This window comes from Strongylocentrotus purpuratus, unplaced genomic scaffold (genome assembly GCF_000002235.5).
Source record: "Strongylocentrotus purpuratus isolate Spur 01 unplaced genomic scaffold, Spur_5.0 spur5_scaffold_10, whole genome shotgun sequence".
NCBI lineage: Eukaryota > Metazoa > Echinodermata > Echinoidea > Camarodonta > Strongylocentrotidae > Strongylocentrotus > Strongylocentrotus purpuratus.
The window spans coordinates 17,421,305-17,448,374 of record NW_022145595.1 but is presented as its reverse complement, the minus strand read 5'-3'; the positions used below and the strand labels follow the sequence as shown (position 1 = coordinate 17,448,374).

Here is a 27,070-nt window from a genome sequence, read left to right as displayed (position 1 = left end):
TGTATGTAAGTCAAAATTACGCAAATATTATTGACACCTCTATAATCACATGATAAGATAACTCAACAGGTAAATTGATACATAAAAGAGTTTCATTTCATCAAATAGAAAACGCAAACTATCAAAACAGTTACATTTGCTCATCATATTCCACCGACTTCTTAGAAGATTTGACAGAGAGAGAGAGAGAAAGAGAGAGATGGGGGGGGGCAAAGCTAAGGAGCGAGCGCAAACTCATCAGTCTGCAAGAACTTTCGACTGTTCAGTTCAGTTCAGTTCAGTTCATTTTTATTCAAAACCATACAAAGCATGATATAATCTGTTACATAAAAAGAGACTGGTAATAGTACATCAATCAACATATTCTAACTTGATTACATCATAAACTGTGAAGGATCGAGGCATGCAGACTCAACCCAAAGAAAAGAAGAAGAAACAAATATATTAAGCCTAAGGTCATTGGTTGTGGATTATGAAATCTGTATTTAAAAAAAAACTATAAAAAAATCAACTCAGGGGCGATTTCAATGCCCATTTGACTTATGTTTGACCATGGAGTAGTAGGTCCATGGTTTGACCATAACAAAACCATATCCGGGTTGCGTAATACCTCGTTGTAATGTTCGTACTTTGTATTACGTGACACACAAGGCTCTTGATATTACCTTAGGTTGACTTTACGAAAATAAAGATCGTGTTATGAGATTTTTAGTGAATTTAAAGGTACTATGTCCCATTTGCAGACCCCCAAAAAATGAAAAAGTTAAATTCCATCGGCATTTGAAAGACAATATTAATTAAGAAAGTTCCCTCAAAACGAAAAGGCTTGAAAAAGGCTTTTAGTTGGAATATAACGACCATTAGTTGTCGAATCGACTTAACTGATTGCAATCATTACCTAAGTAATAGTCTGATTTTCAGACCCTTTTATCGAATGGTCGTCCGTGTTGTGTTGCAGAAAGATTCAATCAGTTAAATTTTGGCCATTACAAGTAGTGGGTAATTGATGGAGACAAATGCTCATGTACCCGCTACAGCTCATTCTATGTTACATTATGTATGTTATTACCGAAGAAAAAAAGAAGTCAGTTAGTCAGTCAATAGTGCCTGACAGTGAAGTCTACAAGGTAAACGGGCTTTCTCGCATAATTTGAATACTATATAGGACTTTGCTAATGTTTGAATTTCCCAATTCTTGCAAAGTTCTACAATATTTGATGTTGGCTGCAAAAGAGATAAAGTATCTTTAATGTGATTCCGTGATAGAAAGCAAGGCGAGACATAAGAAATTACAAGGCCATCTCTCTCCCGAAACATGACAAAAATATTTGCTTGCTGTCGATCCAGAATTTCGAGATCCAATAGGAGGGGGAGGGGGACTTCATTCCGGAAGGAGAATAATAGAGAAAGAATGCTAATTCTCCTCGACTTGGGTAACAAGTTCAGATGATATTATACATGGCTTTTAAATCCTGACCACAATGGAAGTTTAGCTCAACCCAGTTGCCCTGTGGCTTCCCTTCTAAATCTCATTCACGACGTATTTGCATGACAATAGTCCCTATTGTTAATTCACGAAAGGCCGCCAACGTCCCGATAATAATACATAAAAAACGTAACAAATGCCTCTTCGATTTCATGACTTTCTAAAGAGCTGTGTTTGCTGTGCGCCAAGAGTGCGATCGCTTGCACACATGAGCGATTCCTGTACACGTCAGCCCCTAATATAATATACTCGGCGGTGACGTATGCGTACAGTTGTGCAGTAATTTTGCCAGTACCGTCAACCGTGTAGCAATAGGCACATTAGATCAGAAAGCTACGAGTTCATAAACACTCGTAAACATGGCGTCAGCTACAGTGAAACGAGATATTTCTACGATTTTCCTCCTTGTTTTGTCTATAACTGGGGCGATCTTTGGATTACCACTTGCAGAAGTAGATGGTGAAAACAGAGGTATGTTTTGCAATAATTGTCGCGCGAGTAAGGTAATTTTATTTTTATTGGGAAAGCACTGGAACTTTGCAGCCTGGTTGTGATGTTTGTTATGAAGCAATCAGCTCTCATCCATGCCCATGGTGACTCATTTTAGTCACTAAACGGATCCGATGTGTACTTCATTTAATGGCTGTACTGATATGTCATTTATTTGCGCGAATTCAAGTAAACTGGTTATATATCAGGTAGCATGTATATAAGAAAGTACAATTTGTTGTGTTTTTTATATATATATATATATATATATATATATATATATATATATATATATATATGCATTGGAGTATTTCGTTATGTTAATACATTCAAAGGCATAAATTTGTAGGCCTGCTCACTCTATTGATTAAACATGATAATCAAAAATTTTAAAATGTTATTTCCAGTACGAGTCCACCCCAAATATAACCTTCTTTCAATAAAAGCAGAAAATCAGACAAACCAATCAAAAAAAGTTTGAGCAAAATCGGATAACTAATAAGAAAGTAATAAGAAATAAAAACAGGAAGGGCTGTAGAGATCTGATTTAGGTATGCCGGTAAAGCACCAAGCAAAACAACGACAGAATTTACAACGCGTATTGAGAGTGAGAGAAAGAGTGTTTATGATTAGAGAGAGAGAGAGAGATTCAAAGAGGACATAATATTTTGCAATTAAATGCCATTGATTTCTATGACAACGTGTCTATTTAATTTGCTTGATGTGTCTATATTCGCCTTGAACGCTGAGGAAAATCAATAACGAATCAAACATCTGTGGAAATAGAATAATCCATCTGTGTACGCCATTTGAAAACGTGCCCTTAACGGAAAGTGAGTTCTAGTAAGCGTAAACAATATTTTGCAAGTTTCTAATTTTGTTCCATATCAGTTTAAAGTAGAACATCATGGTAGAAATGTCCTGTGAAAAATGATTGGTCTTCAAATACCCTCATATTTAGAAATATGACGAGATAACAGCTGAAAAGTTTGGACCTAAAACGTACATGTTACATGCATGTATTAGTGTGGTCCCATATAATTACTACAACTACCCATTTATCTGTGCTATATGTATGTATGTGATTTTCTGCAAAGTTGGGTCACTTGTTTTCACTTTGATCAATTAAAAACGTCAGTTAATACTTCATTTTCGTACGCACTACATAATTAATCTTACTCATCTGCATCCAGACAGTTTCTCTCATAATTACATCGCATGACAAGTGGAGTTCTGAATAATATATTTAATTGTACAGTGTTACCATTGTGGTTGCTTCAAACAGTAGTCGGTTTTGCAGTGGCAGATTTTTTTAATTAAAACGAATCAAACATATAAACGTGAGTAGTGATTAAAACTAAGTATTGATTAATCATATGAATAAATATTATTCAGTATTTAATATTGATATTAGTTCTCATTCTGTATTATTTTTTTTTAAAAGCGAAAGAAAGAAAAGGAAAGATAAAAAAAAGGGAAAAAAAGAAAAAAAATCAACGCGAACCAATCTACCAGCAACTCTTTCCCTTTCTCTGTCATATTAATGAGCTAACTACTTGGAACGTGTAACGCGTTACATGTACATGCCGACAATAATTTGTGCAGGCATGTTTTACCTAGAATGCATACTTAATATACATGTACATGTATGTGTATAAAACCCTCTAAAAGGTTGACAACTCAAGTTTGATTGGTCGTACCTGTCTTGTTGTACATGTAGCTTAAGTATCGCCTTGTTTAGTATCATTAGAAAGTTTGTTTTATCATTTTTAAAATGATACCCCATTTGTTATGATTTTTTAGACGTAGAATATGTGCGGTAGATAAAAAAATAAGGGGCAAGACAAAAAGTGAAAAGGCAAAATACTTTGATCTTGTTCGGCTGTGCATTCTTCTTTTCTTTGAAGACTGAATGGTACTTGTAGTTTTGTAGTGCTTTGCATAACGATATCAGTGCTTACGGCTTTGTATACCTGCACAAATATTTAGGATTGTATAATACATGCAGGTAGATCGAAGCAGGTTATGATACTGCCAGTAGAAAAATTCAACAACCAGGGTATTATATTTATCACCACAAAGAACAGGGTTGCTATTCTCTGGTTCAGTGGGTGAGGTAGAGGTGTTGGAACCGGCAGGTCCTGGGTTCGAATATAAATTAATGGGTAATCTCGAGTCCTGGTTTTTGACGGGAACTTGATTCTCATTAAACCGAACGAGACTTGCACCGAGTGTTCAAGAGTTCAAATAAAGGATATTTGCTTAACTATTTCCATTGTTCGTGTAATGAGTAATGAGCAATAAAGATAAGAATATCTAGCTGGTTGTGCAGACAGTTTACATGCGTTGTCATATACAGTCAAACATGTCTTAGTGGTAACCTCTCTATATAGGCCTTCACTCCATTGTCTCTTTCTAGGAAGAAATAGGTGTTGTATTGGACTAGCCTAGAAGTGTGACGTGTTTACAGTGGCTAGTTTTTCGATCGTTTCCCTTGGGTGGTTTACGAGACATGTCTGACCATATATGTACAGCTATTGTGTTTTGTTTTCTGCCTCTTAGTGAATGCGTTTTCGATTAAACATATTTTCTTATTGGCTGAAGCCCCGGTCACAAATGCCAGTACGAAGTGCTACGAACGCCGTACGAACGATTTTGAGACAATGGAAATTCGGAAAGACGATGGAAAAACAGGGAGATTCGTACGAACGCATCGTTCGTACGAATCTTTGTGACCGTAGCATTAATTGAAAATAGTCAAATGTAATCTACATGGCGATTTGCTAGTCACATGTTCAAAGACTAAATTAAGACAATTTGAAAACGACAATATTACTTTCCTTGTTTGGTTTTTGGTTTGATCTAAGCTCAAGAGATTTCAACTTGATATGATAACCAGGTATAGTGACAACTTTGATGGTGCCAGTAACATATGGGATTAAATACCGCAAACTTTGCCTTATATTTTGCTATGAAAATTAACAATCCATCTACTGAATGAAAACAATCCAGAATGTTCTTTTTCTCACGATATTTACCAAAACTAAGAATAAGCAATAAAGCTGTAGTCATAATACCTTTAGGTCCTCACCAACAATCAATTTGGTTATCATTTACATGTATGTGCATTTATTAAAAAAGAATTTGTTCATACTCCCCATCGGCTTGATATATGAGCCACCTGATTATAATAGACAAGGACTAAAAACCTTTTCATACTGTCATCTCGCTTCTATAAATATTTGGTTTCATATTTCTGTTGACTGATCAAAGTTAGTTATATCAATTTACACATCGTTATCTATGTGTATAAAACCTACACATACTTCCGACGTTTGGAGGGCAGACGTGATATAAACAACGTTCTCAAATAAGATTTCGCATTCCCGAATCCATTTGATCATTTACAAAGGTCAAGTAGGAACAAGGATCACGATTAACTAAGTGTACACAATGAAATACCGATAAAAAACGACTGGAAACACCATTACTGACATTCAATTACTTACATGTAATACATTTCGGAAAGGGCGGGGGGGGGCACTTAGATAATTGCAAGAAATTGTGTCCCGCACGTTACCTACCACATCAAAGATTGTAGTATATCTGAGTGTATTGATGTACAGGTCCCTGCTAGAGGTTGGAGTAGATGATATGCATATAAATAACTAGGACATAATTGCTGCCCCCCCCCCTTCTCCTCCCACGCCCACTACCCGTTGCCTGAAATCATTTCTAGGACCCCATAGCACATTCTCACTCACTCCGTCGGACCAGTGTACGCTAGACGAATCTAACGTAAATGTGATTGTGAAGACACAACCGTGCCAAGAAGCGTACCTCTGAACCTGTCTAGAAGAACATACGGAAATGAGTTGAGTTGCATGACTTTCATGACATGTATGAATTTAGAACAAAATAATGCATTCCATGGGACCTTCAAATAGTAACCGAACTGATAAATGTTTTCGTTTGTACAAAACAATTTATTTTTTTTTAATTCCAAGGATAATATTACCTTTGTCATATTTCTGAGTTTCCCACTAAACTACCGGCACAAATCATTGGGTTTGCATGCACTCAATAACATGAACGTGAAAATAGGTTGCTTAAATTCAGAATGTACATTGCGCAGTGGCGGATCCAGGGGGGCCGAAACGGCCGCGGCCCCCCCCCCCCCCTATTGGCGGCGCAAAAAAAAGAAAAAAAGAGGAAGAAAAGAAGAGAAAAAAAGGAAAGGAGAAGAGAAGAAGAAAAAAGAGAAGAGAAAAGAAAGGAGAAGAGAAAAGAAAAGAGGAGTGAAAAGAAAGAAGAGAAAAGAAACAGAGAGAGAGAGAAAAAAAAAGGAGAAATGATAACGAAGAAAGTCCCCCCCCCCCCCCCCCCCCCCAATTTGTGTTTCCAAAATCTCCGAAAAAGGGTTACTTTTCACGCAACAAAGTCCGGCCCGTACTGACTTTACACACCGGAGATAGAGGGGTGCTTTCAAAGAGAGGGAACATAATTGCGCGTACCCTAGATAACACTGAGTGAGTGGGGGGGGGGGGGGGGGAGGGAATGGCGCTTAGTGACAGTAACAACGAATAAGGGAAAAACTGTAATCGGGAGATTTGGGGTCATTCCAGTAGGCTTGGCAAACGTCATTGTATAGGGGGCCGGGCCGGTCGCATAAAATCTCGAGCCGCGGATTCAAAGTTAAACGTTAAAAACAGCCCCTGCGCTACAAAGGTCACCACTCTTTAGTGAGAAATTTGAAAAGGGCACACTATTTTGGATGTCTTTTAAATAGAAGCTATATACTCAACAGTCAAATTTTAAATTAGCGGTAGGGCCGCTTCACAACTCTTATTTTGCCCTTCATTTGGATCCAGCTCATACCAACTCGCTTGTGCTTGTATTTGAACTCATGTTGGTAAAACCATGGATTTATCCATGGTTGGTGTAATAAATCTTTTATTTCTACTAGTCTAATTGTGTACTATCACAATCATGATTGTTCATTTTCCCTGTAAAGCAGGCGCGTAGCCACGGGCGGTAGGGGCAGTGAGAGGACATAAGACGAAAAAGGAGCAGACAAGGAAATATTTTTGAAATTCTGACAAGTCTATAACGATACAACGAATCGTCTTCTTTCTCTAATAATGTAATGAAATGTCAAAGCTTCCGCGCTTCGCGCGGGAGGGGGGGAAACTGTATTAAAACAAGGATTTAGAGTCGAGAATGGAACAACGAATTATCCTTTCCTCTAATAATTTAATGAAACGTCAAAGCTTCCGCGCTTCGCGCGGGAGAGGGGAAACTGAATTCAAACAAGGATTAAGAGACGAGAATGGTACAACGAATCGTCTTCTTTCTCTAATAATTTAATAAAGCGTCAAAGCTTACGCGCTTCGCGCGGGAGGGCGGGGGGGGGGGGACTCAATTCAGACAAGTATTTAGAGTCAAAAACGGTACAACGAATCGTCTTCTTTCTCTAATAATTTAAATGAAATGTCAAAGCTTCCGCGCGAGGGGTAAACTAAATCAAAATAAGGATCAATAGTCGAGAATGGTACAACATATCGTCTTCTTTCTCTAATAATTTAATAAGATGTGAAGCTTCTGCGCTTTACGTTCAAAGAAGGATTAAGAGTCGAGAATGGAACAACGAATTTTCTAATTCTTTCTCTAATAATTTCATTAAACTATGAAAGGTCAAAGTTTCCGCGCTTCCCGCGGGAGGGGAGGGGAACTGAATTCATAAAAGGAATAAGAGTCGAGAATGGTACAACAAATCTTCTTATTTCTCTAATAATTAATGAAAGGTCATAGCTTCCGCGCTTCGCGCAAGAGGGGGGGGGGACGGACTAAATTCAAACAAGGATTTAGAGTCGAGAATGGAACAACGAATCTTCTAATTCTTTCTCTAATAATTTCATTAAACTATGAAAGGTCAAAGTTTCCGCGCTTCGCGCGGGAGGGGGGGGGGGGGACTGAATTCAGACAAGGAATAAGAGTCGAGAATGGTACAACAAATCTTCTTCTTTCTCTAATAATTAATGAAAGGTCAAAGCTTCTGCGCTTCGCGCGAGAGGGGGGGGCGGACTAAATTCAAACAAGGAGTTAGAGTCGAGAATGGAACAACGAATCTTCTAATTCTTTCTCTATCAATTTCATTAAACTATGAAAGGTCAAATTTTCCGCGCTTCCTACTGGGAGGGGAGGGGAACTGAATTCAGACAAAGAATAAGAGTCGAGAATGGTACAACAAATCTTCTTCTTTCTCTAATAATTAATGAAAGGTCATAGCTTCCGCGCTTCGCGCGAGAGGGGGGGGGGGGGGAAACGAACTAAATTCAAACAAGGATTTAGAGTCGAGAATGGAACAACGAATCTTCTAATTCTTTCTCTAATAATTTCATTAAACTATGAAAGGTCAAAGTTTCCGCGCTTCCCGCGGGAGGGGAGGGGAACTGAATTCATAAAAGGAATAAGAGTCGAGAATGGTACAACAAATCTTCTTATTTCTCTAATAATTAATGGAAGGTCATAGCTTCCGCGCTTCGCGCGAGAGGGAGGGGGGGGGGACGGACTAAATTCAAACAAGGATTTAGAGTCGAGAATGGAACAACGAATCTTCTAATTCTTTCTCTAATAATTTCATTAAACTATGAAAGGTCAAAGTTTCCGCGCTTCGCGCGGGAGGGGGGGGGGGGGGGGGACTGAATTCAGACAAGGAATAAGAGTCGAGAATGGTACAACAAATCTTCTTCTTTCTCTAATAATTAATGAAAGGTCACAGCTTCCGCGCTTCGCGCGAGAGGGGGGGGGACGGACTAAATTCAAACAAGGATTAAGAGTCGAGAATGGAACAACGAATCTTCTAATTCTTTCTCTAATAATTTCATTAAACTATGAAAGGTCAAAGTTTCCGCGCTTCGCGCGGGAGGGGGGGGGGACTGAATTCAGACAAGGAATAAGAGTCGAGAATGGTACAACAAATCTTCTTCTTTCTCTAATAATTAATGAAAGGTCATAGCTTCCGCGCTTCGCGCGAGAGGGGGGGGGGGAAACGAACTAAATTCAAACAAGGATTTAGAGTCGAGAATGGAACAACGAATCTTCTAATTCTTTCTCTAATAATTTCATTAAACTATGAAAGGTCAAAGTTTCCGCGCTTCCCGCGGGAGGGGAGGGGAACTGAATTCATAAAAGGAATAAGAGTCGAGAATGGTACAACAAATCTTCTTATTTCTCTAATAATTAATGAAAGGTCATAGCTTCCGCGCTTCGCGCGAGAGGGGGGGGGACGGACTAAATTCAAACAAGGATTTAGAGTCGAGAATGGAACAACGAATCTTCTAATTCTTTCTCTAATAATTTCATTAAACTATGAAAGGTCAAAGTTTCCGCGCTTCGCGGGGGAGGGGGGGGGGGACTGAATTCAGACAAGGAATAAGAGTCGAGAATGGTACAACAAATCTTCTTCTTTCTCTAATAATTAATGAAAGGTCAAAGCTTCCGCGCTTCGCGCGAGAGGGGGGGGGGACGGACTAAATTCAAACAAGGAGTTAGAGTCGAGAATGGAACAACGAATCTTCTAATTCTTTCTCTATCAATTTCATTAAACTATGAAAGGTCAAAGTTTCCGCGCTTCCTGCGGGAGGGGAGGGGAACTGAATTCAGACAAAGAATAAGAGTCGAGAATGGTACAACAAATCTTCTTCTTTCTCTAATAATTAATGAAAGGTCATAGCTTCCGCGCTTCGCGCGAGAGGGGGGGGGGGGGAAACGAACTAAATTCAAACAAGGATTTAGAGTCGAGAATGGAACAACGAATCTTCTAATTCTTTCTCTAATAATTTCATTAAACTATGAAAGGTCAAAGTTTCCGCGCTTCCCGCGGGAGGGGAGGGGAACTGAATTCATAAAAGGAATAAGAGTCGAGAATGGTACAACAAATCTTCTTATTTCTCTAATAATTAATGAAAGGTCAAAGCTTTCGCGCTTCGCTCGAGGGAGGGGGGGGGACGAACTTAATTCAAACAAGGATTTAGAGTCGAGAATGGAACAACGAATCTTCTAATTCTTTCTCTAATAATTTCATTAAACTATGAAAGGTCAAAGATTCCGCGCTTCGCGCGGGAGGGGGAGGGGAACTGAATTCAGACAAGGAATAAGAGTCGAGAATGGTACAACAAATCTTCTTCTTTGCCTAATAATTAATGAAAGGTCAAAGCTTCCGCGCTTCGCGCGAGGGGGGGGGGGTGGCGAACTAAATTCAAACAAGGATTTAGAGTCGAGAATGGAACAACGAATCTTCTAATTCTTTCTCTATTCAACTATGAAAGGTCAAAGTTACGAATATGAATTTTTTTCTCGTTTATTTTCGTGATAAATAACACGTTCATAATATACATGTACATATTATGCTCAAATTTTTGCTCGATCGCTTCGCTCACTAGCCGAATTGTGAAACCAGAAAATTACTCGTTCGGGCAAGAGGCTATAGCCCCTCTCCCCCCCCCCCCCCCCCCCCCGATTGAAATGACAAAAATTGTACCGGTATGGTGCTTCTAATATGACCTTGTAAGTATTGATTTGTTGAGTTTTAAAAAAAGGTCTGCGCAATTTTCAAATTTCCGGCCCCCCCTATTGGAAAATCCTGGATCCGCGCCTGATTGCGCAAGGGATATTCCGAAATTAAATCACTGTGAATGTAAATAAAGAGAAAAGCCTTTGTAAACAGTCAACAGCCGGCAAGTATTTGCTTCTGCATGCTCTTTGCAGGGTTTCATGACGACATATATGTACATGCAATAACAAACACTATGCGTGAACTCACTTTAGGGATGGCATTTGTATGGGTTCGATTTTCTTCTTCTAATATATATTTTGTTTAAGTCTTTGCCTCTATTTGTGTTATGACTTTAGTGCTTTGAGAAAATTGGTATCAACAGTCTGCCGATAAGAGATTAAAAGTCTAGCAAGAACGATATTAAAATAAGCGGGACCCCCCCCCCCCTCTCTCTCTCTCTCTGCCTCTTTCTCTCTCTATATCTCTCTCTCTCTCTCTCTCTCTCTTCACAATCACATTGTTTCATTTATATAACATTTTGTCACACGGCTTGGATAAACATGAAGTTACTCTACTCTTACAACAACTTTGATTACTTATTCATTTACTATATGCATGGAGATATAAGTCTCCATGCTATATGTTACCCAGCACCACAAAATCACAACAAGTCGCTAAAGGTTTTTTTAGGAGTGATTCTGAAAAAAAACATTCTCAGGTTTAAAATGATATATAATCATTTCAATTTGCTGTCCCTAACTCAGTTTAAAAAACGAGAAGAATGAATGTCCGGTCCATAGATTTTACTTGAGAGAAAAGGCGTTTAATTAAGTCTGTAGTCTATCTCAGCACTCTGACTACCAAGGTCTTGTGCAAGTTGACAAAAGGAGGATTAAAACTCCTTTTTTTTTAGATTTTAGATTTTATTTGTGATGGGATAATCAGATTGTCCTAAAAACTTGATACACTAATTAAGCATCCTGTTCTTTATTTCTTCAAGGATTCAATGTAATATCTTACTCTGACAGTGGAGAAGTTTATTTTAGTAAGCAATTTTTGGCGTGCATAAGTTGTTATACTTGGGCAGGCAAATTTGTGGACCTAGTGATGATGTATTACATTAACCTATTGTTCATGAATGAACTACAATACTCGGAGCCCGGTCTGCATACATTATTTGTTGCTATGTCGGGCAGGTATCTGACAAACTTTCAGGTTGTCAAGAGCAAACTTATTTTAAAAAGTATGCATAACATTTGAATGTGTTAGTAAACCTGTCAATTTTTTAAAAGAGTGACATAGATTTAAATAGAACTGCTTATATTTGTTTAACTTGCTGGCAGTTTTGAATGAGATTCTAAGCTGATGTTTATAGAGTTTGATTCTCTTTAAACATTTGAGACGGAAGTGGGAACGACTTATGCATACACATTCAGTTATCAGTTTTGCTTTACATAGGACAAAATGGACCAGCCTTTTAAAGGCCGCCTGTACTAATTTGGCTAGGAGGGATTAAACCACCCAGGGTGGTCACTGACAGGTGGCTACCCTATCAACTCAGCTCTCAATTAACAAACGAAAAAAGGATCATGAAGGACCAATGGTCACCGATTAGGCATCGTTTTTATATAGAGGGAGCAAGTAGCTACGAGTAGTACAGTGGGGCTTTAATCAAGATCGTATTCTCTATCAAGAGCGAAATGAGCCGGAATGCATTAAATTGTTTCAAACATTTTAATTGGAGAGGTTGTTGAGGTTTTAATGCTCCACTGCACTATTTATAGCTACTTGCGCCCTCTATATAGCAAACGATGCCAAAGCATCATGTGTTGCTGTCTTCAAAATTTACTTTGAGGACGCACTTGTTTTCATGCCGCTGTGAGTCTGTAAAGTAGCACTGTTAGGAATTTTGTTTCAATCACAGCGCAGTAGATTATATTCATATAGTAGTGTGCTTTATTAATTGATCAGATTATATATATATATATATACTAAGATCTTAGATGTGGTCGATGATATAAGGGACAAAATAGCTCGGACTTGCCCTGATGCGATTTAACTCTATGAATTATATTGACATCGTTTCCATTCTATTGAAGAGGCAATCCAACCTTGATAAGTTCATCTGTTTGAAAGTAGACAAAAATCAGAGACATAGAAATAGATAATTTTGAAATGAATCAGAGCAATAGTATGAAAGTTTTGAATGTTTTAAATATGAAATCACTAAATCTATGCGAGTCTCAAAATGGTAATTCGTTCAGTGGATTGTGACGTAGTCATAGACATTTCTCACGGACATTTGTCTTGTACAAAACTTTTGAAGTACCAATACGCCTAATGGTTACAACTTTCCAAAATTCATGTCTCTTTATGTGATTTTTTTTCTTATGAAGTAGTTTTCTACTATCAAGTTTGGATTATCCATTGAGAAATAATGCAAGAATAATAATGTTAAACCTTTGTTACCTTTCATCTTTTAATGTAGATGGACAAATAGCTCAACCTAATGGACAGCAGATGTTTCCAGCTGATATGCCCCCTCCTCCACCAGGTGCCTTCAATGATCCAGGACCGGGAGTATTACCCGCAAGTAAACTACCAGAGCCTCCAGCAGATGACGTAGAACCCCTGTCAAACAATGGTCTGGCGGTGAACCCTCCCGCAGAAGCGGCTGGAGTAGCTGGGACGGGATTAGCCATGATGGCAGGTCCTGTGGTTCCGGGTGCCGACACGGGTGTAATGTTTCCAGTCAATATGCCACCGCCTCCCGAAGGTGCACTTAACGATATGGTACCCGCTGAAGGACAAGTGGTACCTGCTAATAACGGTGATATGTTTCCAGTCAATATGCCACCGCCCCCCGAAGGTGCAGTGAACGACGTTGTACTTGACATTGAAAAGAAATTGGTACCTGTAAATAATGGTGGTATGTTTCCAGTCAATATGCCACCGCCTCCCCAAGGTGCAGTGAACGATATGGTACCCGCTCAAGAACAAGTGGTACCTGCAAAAAACGGTGGTATGTTTCCAGATAACATGCCGCCACCACCACCTGGTGCTTTTAATGACGGAGCTGCACCGCCGATAGAACTTGAAATCGCACCAAAGGAGAATGAGGTGAACCAGGAAAATATTGTGCCACCAAACAAGGACATCGCTTCACCCCCATACCGCGGTATGTTCCCACCAAACATGCCACCTCCCCCACCGGGTGCATTCAACGAGCCGCCACCAATCCCGAAACAGAAAGCTTATCCAGCGATGCCCATCGATGGCACTGCCGTGGAACCGACTTACGTCAATGGAATGAATGTCCCCGATGCAGCGGTTGTGCCCCCAAGTGACCAAAACCCGTTTATGGATCCTAACCAGAAATCATCCCTTCCTTCAAATCAACAATTTGTAGGGACTGAAAACGGACCAAGCAATGCCCCTCAATATCAACCTGATACAGCTGTATCCAATGATCCGAACACCCCATACAGTCAGACAGATGTTAATCCCCAAGCCATAAGCCCTAACACTCAGGACAATCCTGGAGAAGGCCAAGCACAATATAACCCAGAGGATCCAGATAATCTTGATGTCTCTAACAATCCAAGTCCAATCATCAACGACCAACCTGTAGAGTCTGTCCAAAATCAAAATGAAGGTCAGATCCCATATAACCCAGATGAACTTGAGGCTTCACAAAATAGTTCAGTCCCAATAAGCCCGAATGACCAGCCTGCCGAATCCTTTCCAAATCAAAATGAAGATGTGGCTCCAGTGAACCCAAGTGTTCCTGAAGCTGACAATGGAGATGAAAATCCTTCCGAGTTACCATCAGAATCGACAACAAGTGAACAATCTTATGGGGAGGTTGGTAAATCGTCGTCGTATGAGGGAGAACAGAACAAAGTTCAAGGAGATTCACAGCAATGGTCTCCAGAAGAATCCGACTCCGTTTCAGAGGAGGTGGAAGAGTCCGCCTGGGAAGAGAGCCAATCTGAGTCCGACTACTCATTCATGAACTGGGTGGAATCGAGCGATTACGATTCTACGGATTCTTACAACGAAGGTGACGGGGCCCTCGAGAACTCCTTGGACGATTCAGAATCAGAACGTAAGCCAGTAGTACCACTGACTTGATTAGAATCACCTGACATGTTTATAATAATCACATGACTTTGATAATAGAGTCGAAATGAATACTTAGAACTGGTTTAAGTGGCAATTCCACAGGTATCCTTATGTATCCCAGTATCCCACGCGTTATTAAATACGGCGGCATTATCAAAGTTCATTGCCATCAAACACTTAATTTTCTTAATGTATGTTTTTATCCAATCTCTAGTGCCTACTCCCCAAAGACAATCTGAAATACCTTACTGCTAACGAAAATCAGTCTTCTCTTTAATGAATCGCGAGTTTTTGCGGTGCAGTATCGGAAAGAAAATTGAGGAAACAAATGTCTTGTCATGATTAAAAAAAGACATTAAGCAGACCAATCCTGTTTAAATGCAATCATTTTTAACGCACTTGTGAAAGATAGGTTGTTGTGGACGTATCCACTTTTAACATAATTTCATTCGAACCCTCAAAGACGTTGAATTATTACACACAAATAAGGGTAATTTGATAGCTTATGATTATTTATTATGTAACTTGGTAAAAAAAATATTCTACCAATCGGAGTTATCGGACAGAAAATGTACTACCGGTACCTGAAATTTGAAACCTGACACTGGATTAAAACTGAGTATAAAATCAAGTCCTAACAAACTAGGATAGAGCATGGTCTAAGTTTTCATTTTCCCTTGTTTAACATGGCTTTATTTCTTTCGTCGGGTTGACCATGATGAATGAATTCTCGCTATCGCCAATACTCAAGAAATGCCCAGATGTTCGACATTTATGATTGCATGTAATTTCGGGCCACTTCTGGAACTAACATACTTACGGTGTACGGTGTATGCATGTGGCGTGCGTGTTGTATACGTATCGTGCATGCGCAAAATACGAATCCAAAAACTATTTCTAGATCCCTCTCTTGTCCATGATTGTTCAAGAAGAAATACGTATGGAATCTTACTACATGTCAGTTTCTCACGCATCCAATGCTAATATATAGCCAAACTGTTACACGTCATGAATTCTCATGAATCATAATCATCTCAATTCGAATCCTATATTCACAGAGTATGAATCCAGTTATCTAGAAGACGGCTCAGATTACTCAGATAGCTCAGAGCTAGATTGGATCTTCAATGGTGGTTCATCTATGGTACGTATAGGGTAACACATTTATTAGATTTTTTAATAAAAACCAATTAGCTTCCAAGTCCGTGTGCACTAGCTGGTTAACAGATACATTCTAATACCTGCTAATTTCAGTGTTACCAACAGGCACATCGATGGTTGACAAAAACGAACTCAGTCTATGTACCAGAAATATGCCAAAGTAGTTTATTACATCAAAATAGAAAAGTGTTATCTTTTGACCAAAGTAGACTTTCGGGTAATGTTACATTGGCGATAGTGGGGATACTTTAGTATGGCGTAATGTGAAGGGTCAGATTCCACACATGTTATCTCATCAACATATTAAAATACCAACTTTTGGCAAATGGTAGGCTAAATCACAGGAGGAATGACGACTAGTGTCAGTGGCGGATCCAGAAAGCCCGGGGTGGGGGGGGGGGGGGGGTAATAAATCAAACAAATTGTATAGTGAAGAGCGAAAATAAGGGTGGGGTCATTATGTTTTAGAAAATTGAGATGCACTCTCCTCTCCCTCCCCCCCCCCCCCTTCCCGGGCACTTGTCATATGTCAAATGTTTTTAAAAATGTATTTATTGATGAAGGCCTTTGTTTCAAAATATTAACATTCATATAAAATGGAACCATTGATACTTACATTCTTTTCCCAAACTTTGACTAACCTTGTCTCTAATTTTGTTTTTGTTCTGTTTGTTTCTTTGTGTTTTAAGGCTGCTGGATCAGAAACAAGCGAGGACGAAGAGGAAGAAGAGGAGGACTACTTCGGACGAGACCTAGCACAAGAAACTGGTTCTCATGGAGAGGATCAGAAACAAACTTTCCCAAACGAATTCATGGGGGAAGATGACATGTACAGGACTGGTGGAACGAAACTGATCATGTACTGTATTCCTGCTCTTATCCTATGTGTATTGATCCTGTTGGCCTGGAAGAATTACCGAGGGAAGATTCGGGTAAGAAAACAACGCAGATAAAACAGAAGGAAAATAAAAATATAAAATGAACAAGAGAAGCGAAGTAAAACAGAAACATAACAAAAAAAGCCATTTAAAATTAGGACGAGGTTGATGAACACACATGATTGAACTATAAGAAATATAATCGAAGATTTAACAAAAATAGAAAGAAATCGGGTATTATGCGGGAAAAGAGTGTAGAATAAGCGTCATTTTGCACGTTCTCCAACCCCAAAGCAATAGTTTAAGATGACTCGTTAAAACATGACATATCACAATCACAAGATTAACAAGCTCAAACAAAGCTGGGGTATGTGACGAGAATGGAGCGTTTAGTTATCGCATGCTCCTTTTCAACAACACAGATGCAAATTCTGTTTTTGAAACAAGTATAGCACTGGAATATACCACCAACAGGAATGATCTAACAAAATGAATCTTATACAGAAATAAAGACAGAAAGAGAGAAAGGAAGAAAGTAAAGTGGAACCGTTGTAAAGCCAAAGAATAAATGTCGCCCTCTTGTGAAAGTCAGAACCTGGACTGTTGATATACATTATCTCATGTTTATATTGCTTTTCCATTGCGGCATTATCCATGAGATGTTATATCTGCTTGCAATAGATATTAAGAATAACTAAAACCCATTTGACATGTGGTTTCAGTTTGTACCAATACTGGCAACTTTGACTCCCTTTTGAGGACGCTGCCTTGCTAAACGATTGGTATACAGTACACCGTTTCTGGATTGGATTATGCTCATGCCGATTATTTGTATTCTTATTTCGTCCCGAGAAGGAAGAGACCAGTCTGGTTTAAGATGATTAATATCCCACACTGAATTATTAAGGATACACATTGTCACCAACTTCACCAAAACGATCATGATGATGTCCATAACCAGCAGACACAATACAATTAAAAAATTCATTTTGTTTGACAAAGGACATAGAAACGACTGAAAAACTAGTCAGCGTAATCTAAAGTAGAAGAGAATGTTCAGTTTTGATAGAGTAATGCTACGGTCATAAAGATTCGTACGAACGATAATTTCGTACGAATCTCCCTGCTTTTCCATTGTCTTCCCGAATTTCCGTTGTCTGAAAATCGTTCGTACGGCGTTCGTAGCAGTTCGTAATGGCATTTGTGACCGAGGCATTACTCAACTTTATCTTTAAGGTTGGTAAAAAAAACCTATGACATAAGTTTAAAGCACCCTTACCAATGACAATTTTCTTTATTAAAACCAATTTTATTTTGTATTCTCTTTTTCCTTTCATCCCTTCAGGTTGTCAGTGTCCATAGTGTAGACAACAAACAGTACGATTGGAAGAGTGACCGCAAATCAGAGGAACACGCCCCTATGCTGCTTGATCAAGACCAAGAAGATAGAGGATACTGAGTTTGTCAAGGGCAAGAAAAAAAAAGAGGTTGAAATGTTACATTATTGCATAGCAGTATTTAACAGTGTCATGCTTAATAGTATGAATACCAAAGGGCCTAAGGGCTAAATACACGTTACCGAAATAATAGCGGCAGAATAGTAATTCCATATTCAAGTATTCAAGCCTAAGCAATAAAGCATAAAAATATACTGGAGAAGGGTCAGTGTATTTGGTCATTTTGTTATCCCATAAGTTAGCACGCATACTAAAATTATGAATATAAATACATCATCTTATCATCATCACTATTTTCGTTATCATCATTGTTTAGCTGAGGTTCATCCACACGCTGGACATTTAATTTCCCTTTAGGCCCTTATCCAACCTTCAGCATCCACCTGGGTGAGATGGTATCACATCTTCCTAACTCTGTTCCGATTTAAGCTCCAGTAGGGCTCTCATTTCAGTACAATATTCAGGTATACCAGAATTTATACAGGTATACACGTATGTTATACATGGATGTATACACCTATGAGGTTGGTAACGTATGGGATAAGATAGCTTGAACACGACCTCCAAGAAATAAAGCCGAAGCGAGGAATTCGTAAGAGCAATGCGTCCTTATAAAATAGAAATGTGAACACAGTATTTTCTTAATTATTTGCAGCAATACATGTATGAGAAATACAGATTAATTGATGACGAAACAATCGTTTCAACTTTGTATCTACAAGTGCCTTGATTTACACGATCCTATTGAAAGTTCATGTGCTTTACTTTCCTTTCCTGTGTTTTATTCAAGGGTGTAGTTTTTCGGATATGTTTTTTGGATAGAGATAGACTTAAATTATGGTGCATAGAATTATAAGTATCGTGGTCTAGTGGATGTGTTATTTGACCTCAAATCTACAGGTTTCAGTTCATTCTAATCCGTAGTATGACGTCCTTCTGTGTTAATCGGCATGTGCTCGTCTTCAACCAGGAGTAGTGAGCAAGAGAATACAATCATGACCAGAATAATTTTTTTCTTGTAATAGCATTTTGGTTGAAGCCAGGGAAAACGAATAGTCAGCGCTATGTATTCCCACGATAAATTGTTTAATAAGCATTTTGATTCAATGATTATGGCAGGCATATCATGGTAGCATTAACTCGGTCCAAGGTTCAAAGCCAATGTTTATTTTCACATTATCTTGTTATTTATGTATAGTAATTTGTTTTTATTTTGATAACCGTGTGTTATAATGTAGATAGAAAATTTTCGCCACTCGTGCACCTTAATAACGGGGAGTTATTATTTTTTTTTACATACTTGGCCTTATCAACGACAGTTGCGTACAGACACTGGCACATGCCAACCCTCCCCCCCCCCCCCCACCCCCGGAATCGAGGGGTGAAAAAATGATATACGGCGAGAAAAGAAAGATTGGGAGAAGGAAACAAAAACGAGAAAAGAGGAAAGATGCGCAATCTCTCGAACCCTCCCAAAATCAGTAAACTTGTAAATTGGAAGTTCATTATCTGAGTATTACCAGTGCCCCCTCCCACATGGGTTGAGTCATTCTACGCACTCGATCACTATTTTGTCCAGGATGACTGAAAGAGAAAGCTGTTTGTAACCCAATCTATTCAGTAACTTGCAAACTTTTGATTTGAATTACAGGCCAGGAAGGACATTTAAAAACGAGTCCTTCAAATGTGATATATGCCTTTGTATTTTCTTGATTTTTCGAGATTGGATTTTGTAGAATTTTCCGGATAAATTTTAACAAAACTTCTTTTGCTTTGTTTTATTATTAGAGTTTAACAAATTTTCCTCATTGGTCTTTTTTCCGGCAGTAATTGCATGTCGATTGCGACAATGAAGTGTACATTCAGTTAAATGCATCATTAAACGGGCAGTAACCCCTTTATCTGTCATATCAGTGCATAAAATGTATATTCATGCTACGTGTAGTATTTAATGAAAGAGCAATAATTGTATATACATGTCAATATATAACTTACAGTTTCGTTTATTTCATTGCAGTTACGACTAGTTTCATTAAATGACAATGGTGTGTGAATCGGTTACCTTTTAAACACCAAATCATGATTCGATAAAGTTCACTTTGAGTTGGTTAGCTTTTTGTTTGATACAGATTGAGTATTTTACATATTTTTGTATTGATAACATTTTGTTGGATGTGATTTTTATTGAATATTATGGAACAATAAACACTAACTTAAATATAACTTTAGTTTTTAGTTTTGTGAGCTGTGTCACTTTGTGATTTTATGAAAACGAATGAAGTAATTTTATCTACATCTCTCTCTATCTACGCACACACACACACATCCTTACACCCACACACTTTTTTATTCTCCAATAGTATTTTTAATTGATTCCAAACAATACAAATCAATCTTAGAAATAAAATACAGTTGTTTCTCTAATTGACACACACAAGTAATCCAAATAAACTGAAATTCTCAAGGATCTTTATTTCAAATGTTTTAAATACTATTTATATGACCGTGATGGAGTAATTTTTCAAATTGAATCGAATAAATACCATCTTTTGTATTAACATAAACGACTATGTTTAACCTACATGGTACATTAACCGGACATCATAATAACCATAACCATAACCATCAATTAAAAACAATATAATTAAGCTAATGACTAATTTCCTCTGCCTGCAAATGTACGTAGAGGGCAGTACTTTTTTTTAATCGTTGACAGGACATTAAAATGTGCTGCTAATGACCATGTTTACTTAATACTCGTTTTTTTCACTACATATGTCCGTCTAATGACGCCTTAAGGTTAATATACATATATATGTATATATATAAATGTAAGGAAATAACCTTTACAACAGCTTTGGCAATCTCCGTGAAAATGAATATAATGCAAAAAGGAGAGCAGCACGGGGAACTTTGATATTTAAGCTATGCAAACATCGTTCTCACATTTCCTTTCGCTTTGTAAATACACACACACACATTTTATACCAGGTTTTATCAGATGTGACAACAAAATACACATGAATATCACGTAATATCATCCTGCTTTTATAATTATGACACAGGATTGGAGGTTATTGTTCGTACAACGTCATATGATTATAATTTTGTATACGAATTTGAGAGTTATTCTAGAATTATGATATATTCATGAACTGAAAAAGTATAGATAATATACATAATATACATAAAGCCTATATATTGTTCATTAATCAATCAATATGCCTATCAATAATTTCGTTATTCAATATACTGTATTATAAAATGAAATTATTGATAGGCATTAGTGATACCCCGTTTGCACGTAACGATAAAATGACTGTAGATATATATAGTTAGTTTCATTGTTGATAACCAAATAGCGAAGCATAAGTACTTCATTAACCTGAATCGGGAACTGGTAACCATACATTCTGTTTCAGTGGCCAAGCCTCGGGTCAACTCATCGTCGATTTCGTCGGCTCGAATTTGCCGTGGTATTTTCCCGCTTCAAAATTCGTCTCCTTCGCATCTGTACGCTGTGCGATGTGTGTGAGTGTGTGCGTGCATCGCCACCGTCTTTCGTAAGGGCAAATGTCGCCTGTTTGCATTTCTCATACACACCACTGTCCATGGTACACATCTACCATAGATCTGTACAATAGGTGCATTTGAGTGTATGTTGTGCGTCTCGCGCGCACCTCGGTCGTGGTGTGTGAGAACTGTGTGCAGATATCATTTTATGCAGTAGTGGAATTTAGCTGGATTTTCTGGGACCTCTGTCACAAGGAAACACAACAATTATGACATTTTGCATCTTATGTTGAGCTTCGAGCTTTTGTCTTCTCAAGGTAAGCATTACATTTCATTCAATTTCATTCTTATAAATAGAGTTATCATTTATGCATTGATGCCGGAACGGCTATATAGCCCCTGCAGTTCAAGGGTGGAATCAATACCAACGAGCGCTGATCATTCTTGGTTAAATTCTTGCAATCGACAGCAGATCATTGAAAAACTGGACATTTATTGAGATTACTAGCCATTTTATCTGTACTTTCCGGAATATACATTCATCTTGCAGCATTCAATTTTTCATACCAATACATATCAAATCACTTTATTAATCAGAGAAGCATTAAGGAGTACCTTTCCACGCTCATAAGCACGCTCACTGGTGCGGTTGATCGCCGATACAACCCCCAGTGTCGTAATTTACAGCTGTTGCATGCATGCAATCAATATATGAAACATGTTTTGTTTTGTTTTATTTTGATCTTTCTGTGTTTTAAAACATACATGTACTTTTTACTGTAGTCTTCCATTAATGTCTGATTGTATGTGTTACACGATCGCAACTAATGTCTTTAAAAAAAATCAACCTAAAGCAATTCCAATAGCCTTGCACACATGACCATGAAGTATTACGTAATCAGAATATTTTTTCTATGGGGTGTAGCGTTAAAAAGTTGAAATTGCTCTTGATCTGATTTTCGAAAATAGTTGCCCTTCGTGATATAAATCATAAAACAGACAAGTCGCTGCTATGCTGGAGTAACTTTTATCCTGATGAAAACATATGATTGATATTTAATATGAACTCTCCTAGTTTAATTTGGAAAGGAATTTATCATCATGATAATACGTGCATCAATAGAGGGTTACTGTCTTAGGTATTGTATTGTCAGTGTGGTCTATGCAATCTAGATAATGCGATGTGTAGACTATATAGCATGTTATACCGTAAGGATTTTGATCAGAATGTTGGCTAACATCGAATTCACAACATGATATGCGGCTTTACTGGGGGGGGGGGGGGCGTCGGAACCAAATGCTATACATGTATTTTTTACAACAACAAAAGAACTGTCTAAGGGAATAATTTTAACCTCTCTCTCTGATTAATGTGTAAATTATTAAGATTTTTTTTTCTCGACATGGTGTTATCGGCACAGTATTATATCATTGTATACCTTCCATAGTACAAATAGTGTCTCGAGGGAGCAAAATCTTTGACCAAATTTATTTGTAATGTATTGATTTTGGACATTCATTATAACCATTCATACGGAATCCATTGATTTGTATATTTGAGAAAATATTTCAGATTTATTTTCAATTCAGAACCATAACAATACGTTCTGTTTTGCTTCATGTGATAGACACATTCCCCTGCTTTTACCTTCTTTGACATTTTGAATTTTTGGCTTCATAAATTATGGTTTGTGATCGCTGTTGATCGTTCTGGCATTGAGAAAATATCAGCACAGTAAAGGCCAAATAATAACACTTATATAAGCTGAAGAACAAAATATTTGAAATTATTTAAAAGTGTGATCAAACGAACCCATGATGATATAATAACAAGTGTATGAAAATGTCATCATAAATTATTACGTAGTGCTTTTACCTTAATTATGAGCAAAAAAATGCGACTCGATGTTTCACCGTCGTCATGAAGCATCGTGATTGTAACAATATCAAGCGGGGTTTTGTTGTCATTTATGCTTCTTCACGTACAACTCATGCATAATGAGCGCACGTGGTATGAAAGAAACAACCCTAATTTCATGATGGATCAATAATGAACCTAATGGCAAACTCCGATCATTCAATTACTCTGAAACCTTGCCTGGGAATGGATTCTGGGAGCCCGTCCAAATACACCTGCTCATGACGTCATCTTTCCTTTGAATTCAGAAGACGAACATAGACTCGTGTTTTTGTTCATTTGTTGTAGTTTTAGTCTGTCTCTGAAACATATTCGAATGTTGACGAAAAATATCAAGGTCTTTTCCGCGGCGTCTATATGATATAGCGCCTAGGTCGTTATAGGGCAGGTTTGTTTACCAAAGGCCTTTGCTGGGCTGTTGATAGTAAGTTTACATCTGGGAGAAGTCGAGGAAGATTAAATCATGGTTTATGCTTTGTATAACTATGTACAGAGAAATATAATAATTAGAAATTGAGAGAAAGAGAGAGAGAGATTTACTCCTCAATCCTCCCTCTATCTCACATGGTGCACCCGCAAGCCTACTGTATAACTTCTTCATTGTTTTCTCCTTATTTTCCTATTAATTTTCCTTCTGTTTCTATCTTCCTTCGTATTCATCTCATTCTCCTTTTCTACACTCCCTCATTGTCTTCTCTACTTTATGTTTCTTTACCTTACTATTCTTTATTCCGTTTGTCTCATGGGCTGCCAGTCTTGTAAGCCATCGGCCTCGTGAACCTTGCGGTCTCGTCTGCTATCGTCCTACTGGAATGTTACCAATCCCGTGTTTTCTTTCAATCGCCAGTCAATTAGTGGCATTCGCCCTCATCGAGTGAAGTCGAGTTTTTACCACCTCCATTCTATGCAGATCGGTTTTTAATTAACTAACGTGACATTGATTTTCTCGTGAGTCCATCACTTAAAGTACCAGGTGTTCTTCAAGAATTCATTAAGAAATTAATATCTCGAGGCGGCTGCGAGTATCACCATGATCACTTTAATGGGTCATATTTAGGTATTTAATTTTGGACCATATAATTTTGTTCGTAATTGGCATAATTTATTTGTCATATGAAATATTTCTGTATCTTGGATAGGGTAGTCTCTATTCGTATTGTGATAGTGATGATTATAAAATTCAACACCTTAAAAAAAAAATGACAATAAAAGGCATTATAATGTACTGGAAAAAATGCTAAAATGAGAATTTTCAAACAACCGTCAATAATAATATAATAATAATAGCCTAATAGTCCACTCCAAATTTTATTAAACCGAAACGGAAATTCTTTTTGCCCAATTGATCGTGAGCCCGGCAGCCACTGAGCAGCGCCAGATCGACGTTGCTCTATCCCTTATTGTTGAACGCCAAACAAGGTAGCAACAACTCCCATCTTTTAACGTCTTTTGGTATGACGCGGCCGGGGTTCGAACCCACGACCTCCCGGTTGTGAGGCGGACGCTCTACTGACTGAGCCAACACTCCGGTAGAGATTCATCTTATAAGATAAACATTAATTACACGTGTTTACTTGAATTATGTCTATAAAATAAAATCCAAATATCCTACCATAATGCACAGGCTATAAGCAAGCAGACAAACAAGCACACAAACAAACAACATCAACAATGTACAGCGGTGGCTATCTGACTTGGCTATGATAAATTTGATTTTCTGGACACCTCGGTGTTCTGAAAAAAAAAACTATTGTAGCGATGCGTGATTACAATTATTCCCAATCAAGTAGGTTCGTGAATAGCCGAACAGAAACACAACCAAAGACCTTTTTGCCACACCATTGCACCTTTTCCTTTTGATATTCTAAATGGGCATTATTAAAGAGAGTTGCTTCGAAAGGTCTTACACTTCCATTTGATATAATTCAAAGTAAAAGCAATTATCATTCCGTCATAATGGCAGCTCGATGGCTAGAGAGGTGTTAAAACAATGGAAATGAATGTGTGCAAGCAACGCCTCATCGAGATACTTCAACACACTAGAGAGTCTGTCTGTCTATCAGTCTGTCTGCCCAATAATACCAAAAATGCAACATAAACCAAACTCACTATTAAACCATTTCGGACTTTCTCTGCCTGTCTTCCTTTGCTTATACGTACAGTATCTACCCCCCCCCCTTTTCTCTTTCCCGGCACCAGTCTCAAGTGTTCAAATCTTTATGTTATTCACCCCTTTCCATATCATATTTCCCTCAGGAATTCCTCATGAAATCTTCAGTTTACCACAAAAGATGATGTGATCATATTACAAACGCTCTATGAGTTGTTCATTATATTCCATCCTGTATCTGATTCTCCCTTTCTGAGGCTACAGTTTATCCCGATTTCATTCTCCTACCCTTCAGCTCTCACCCTGTACTGTAGTTCCAAATGCAATCAAATTCCCAAACGCTACCGCCATTTAAAGGGAACACGAGTGGGATGGGATTCGCTCCATTTATCTCTCTTCCTCCCATCTTTCCCTCCTCTCCTCATCAGCTCATCTCTCCTCTCAATAGTCTTCTTCGCTCCCTTCATTTCGGACATCTCTAACACATTTTAATGGGCTCCTTCTCCCTTTTAACGGTACTGATTTCCTCAGTCACATCAACGAAACCGACAACAGACCGAACAGAAAAAAATACTTTAACCCGAATGGCAAAGAATCAGACAATTTGTCGTGTTTGGAGTCGGTGTTCCGTCTGATGTACTATCCATATCCCCCTCTCTACTGGCTTCCTTTCCATCTCTATTTTTCTCCCCCTCCATTTAATGTTCTTTCTTCATTTTCCATTTTCTTTTCACCTCATCTATCCTTCTACACTTATCTCTCCAATACCCACGAACACTCTGGACAGCGCAATTAACAAAAGGCACTTTTAGCTTTTTTTCGCTTTGGAGGATGTGAATGGCTTCTGACGCGCTAAAATTGATCTTGATAGCTTCCAATTGTTTTCAGGCAGACTAGACATAATATTCGATTCACCCTGCAGACAGAGATGATGGACAGAAATCGTTTTTGCAGCTCACCATAACATCGTCTAAACGGTTGCCGGTAACTCTGACAGATTTGAGGAGGCGTCATTTGAAAATTCTGATAGGTGGGGGGGGGGGGGGGGGGGGGTTGGACCGTTGCACAAATAGCCCGGCGAAAGTAATACTACAAGGAATAAAAATGTGAATAAAAGTCTTCAGTTCTCAATTATTCCACACAAAAAAATCCTTTACTGACATTGTTGAAAAATTTCCCAAAATTTGCCCCACACCCAGGCCTGTGGATATGTAATGTTTAAAAGTAAATGTAAAATGTCATACAGAACGCACTGGTAGGAAATAACGGCTAAGACTGGCTATCGAACATGTACACAGGAGGGCCCAGGGATCTTTATATAAATAAATTGGAGAGGTCATCATTCCAAGCACTTGCTCACAAGTAAGTAAACAATT

At 38.2% G+C, this 27,070-nt stretch overlaps 1 protein-coding gene across 2 annotated transcripts; it reads left to right on the top strand.

Annotated features, from left to right (window-relative positions):
• The first annotated feature begins 1,744 nt into the window (after positions 1-1,744).
• LOC574885 (formin-like protein 5) lies at positions 1,745-20,381 on the top strand. 2 transcript variants are annotated; one of them, XM_011683557.2, is made up of 6 exons: positions 1,745-1,957; positions 13,021-13,308; positions 13,402-14,640; positions 15,716-15,801; positions 16,508-16,750; positions 18,042-20,381. In XM_011683557.2, the coding sequence occupies exons 1-6, from the start codon at positions 1,846-1,848 to the stop codon at positions 18,153-18,155; spliced, it is 2,082 nt and encodes a 693-aa protein (XP_011681859.2). In that variant the 5' UTR covers positions 1,745-1,845; the 3' UTR covers positions 18,156-20,381. The 2 variants fall into 2 exon arrangements, with proteins under 2 accessions (XP_011681859.2, XP_780380.3); XM_775287.5 differs by having other exon boundaries at positions 13,021-14,640.
• The last annotated feature ends 6,689 nt before the right edge of the window (positions 20,382-27,070 follow it).

What these genes read in the sequence shown, in the direction of transcription:
- LOC574885 (XM_775287.5), top strand. Translation starts at nt 1,846, where the DNA reads ATGGCGTCAGCTACAGTGAAACGAGATATTTCTACGATTTTCCTCCTT. An exon ending in GGACGATTCAGAATCAGAAC is followed by an intron (nt 14,641 to 15,715) that starts GTAAGCCAGTAG and finishes CTATATTCACAG; the next exon opens with AGTATGAATCCAGTTATCTA. An exon ending in TCAATGGTGGTTCATCTATG is followed by an intron (nt 15,802 to 16,507) that starts GTACGTATAGGG and finishes TTGTGTTTTAAG; the next exon opens with GCTGCTGGATCAGAAACAAG.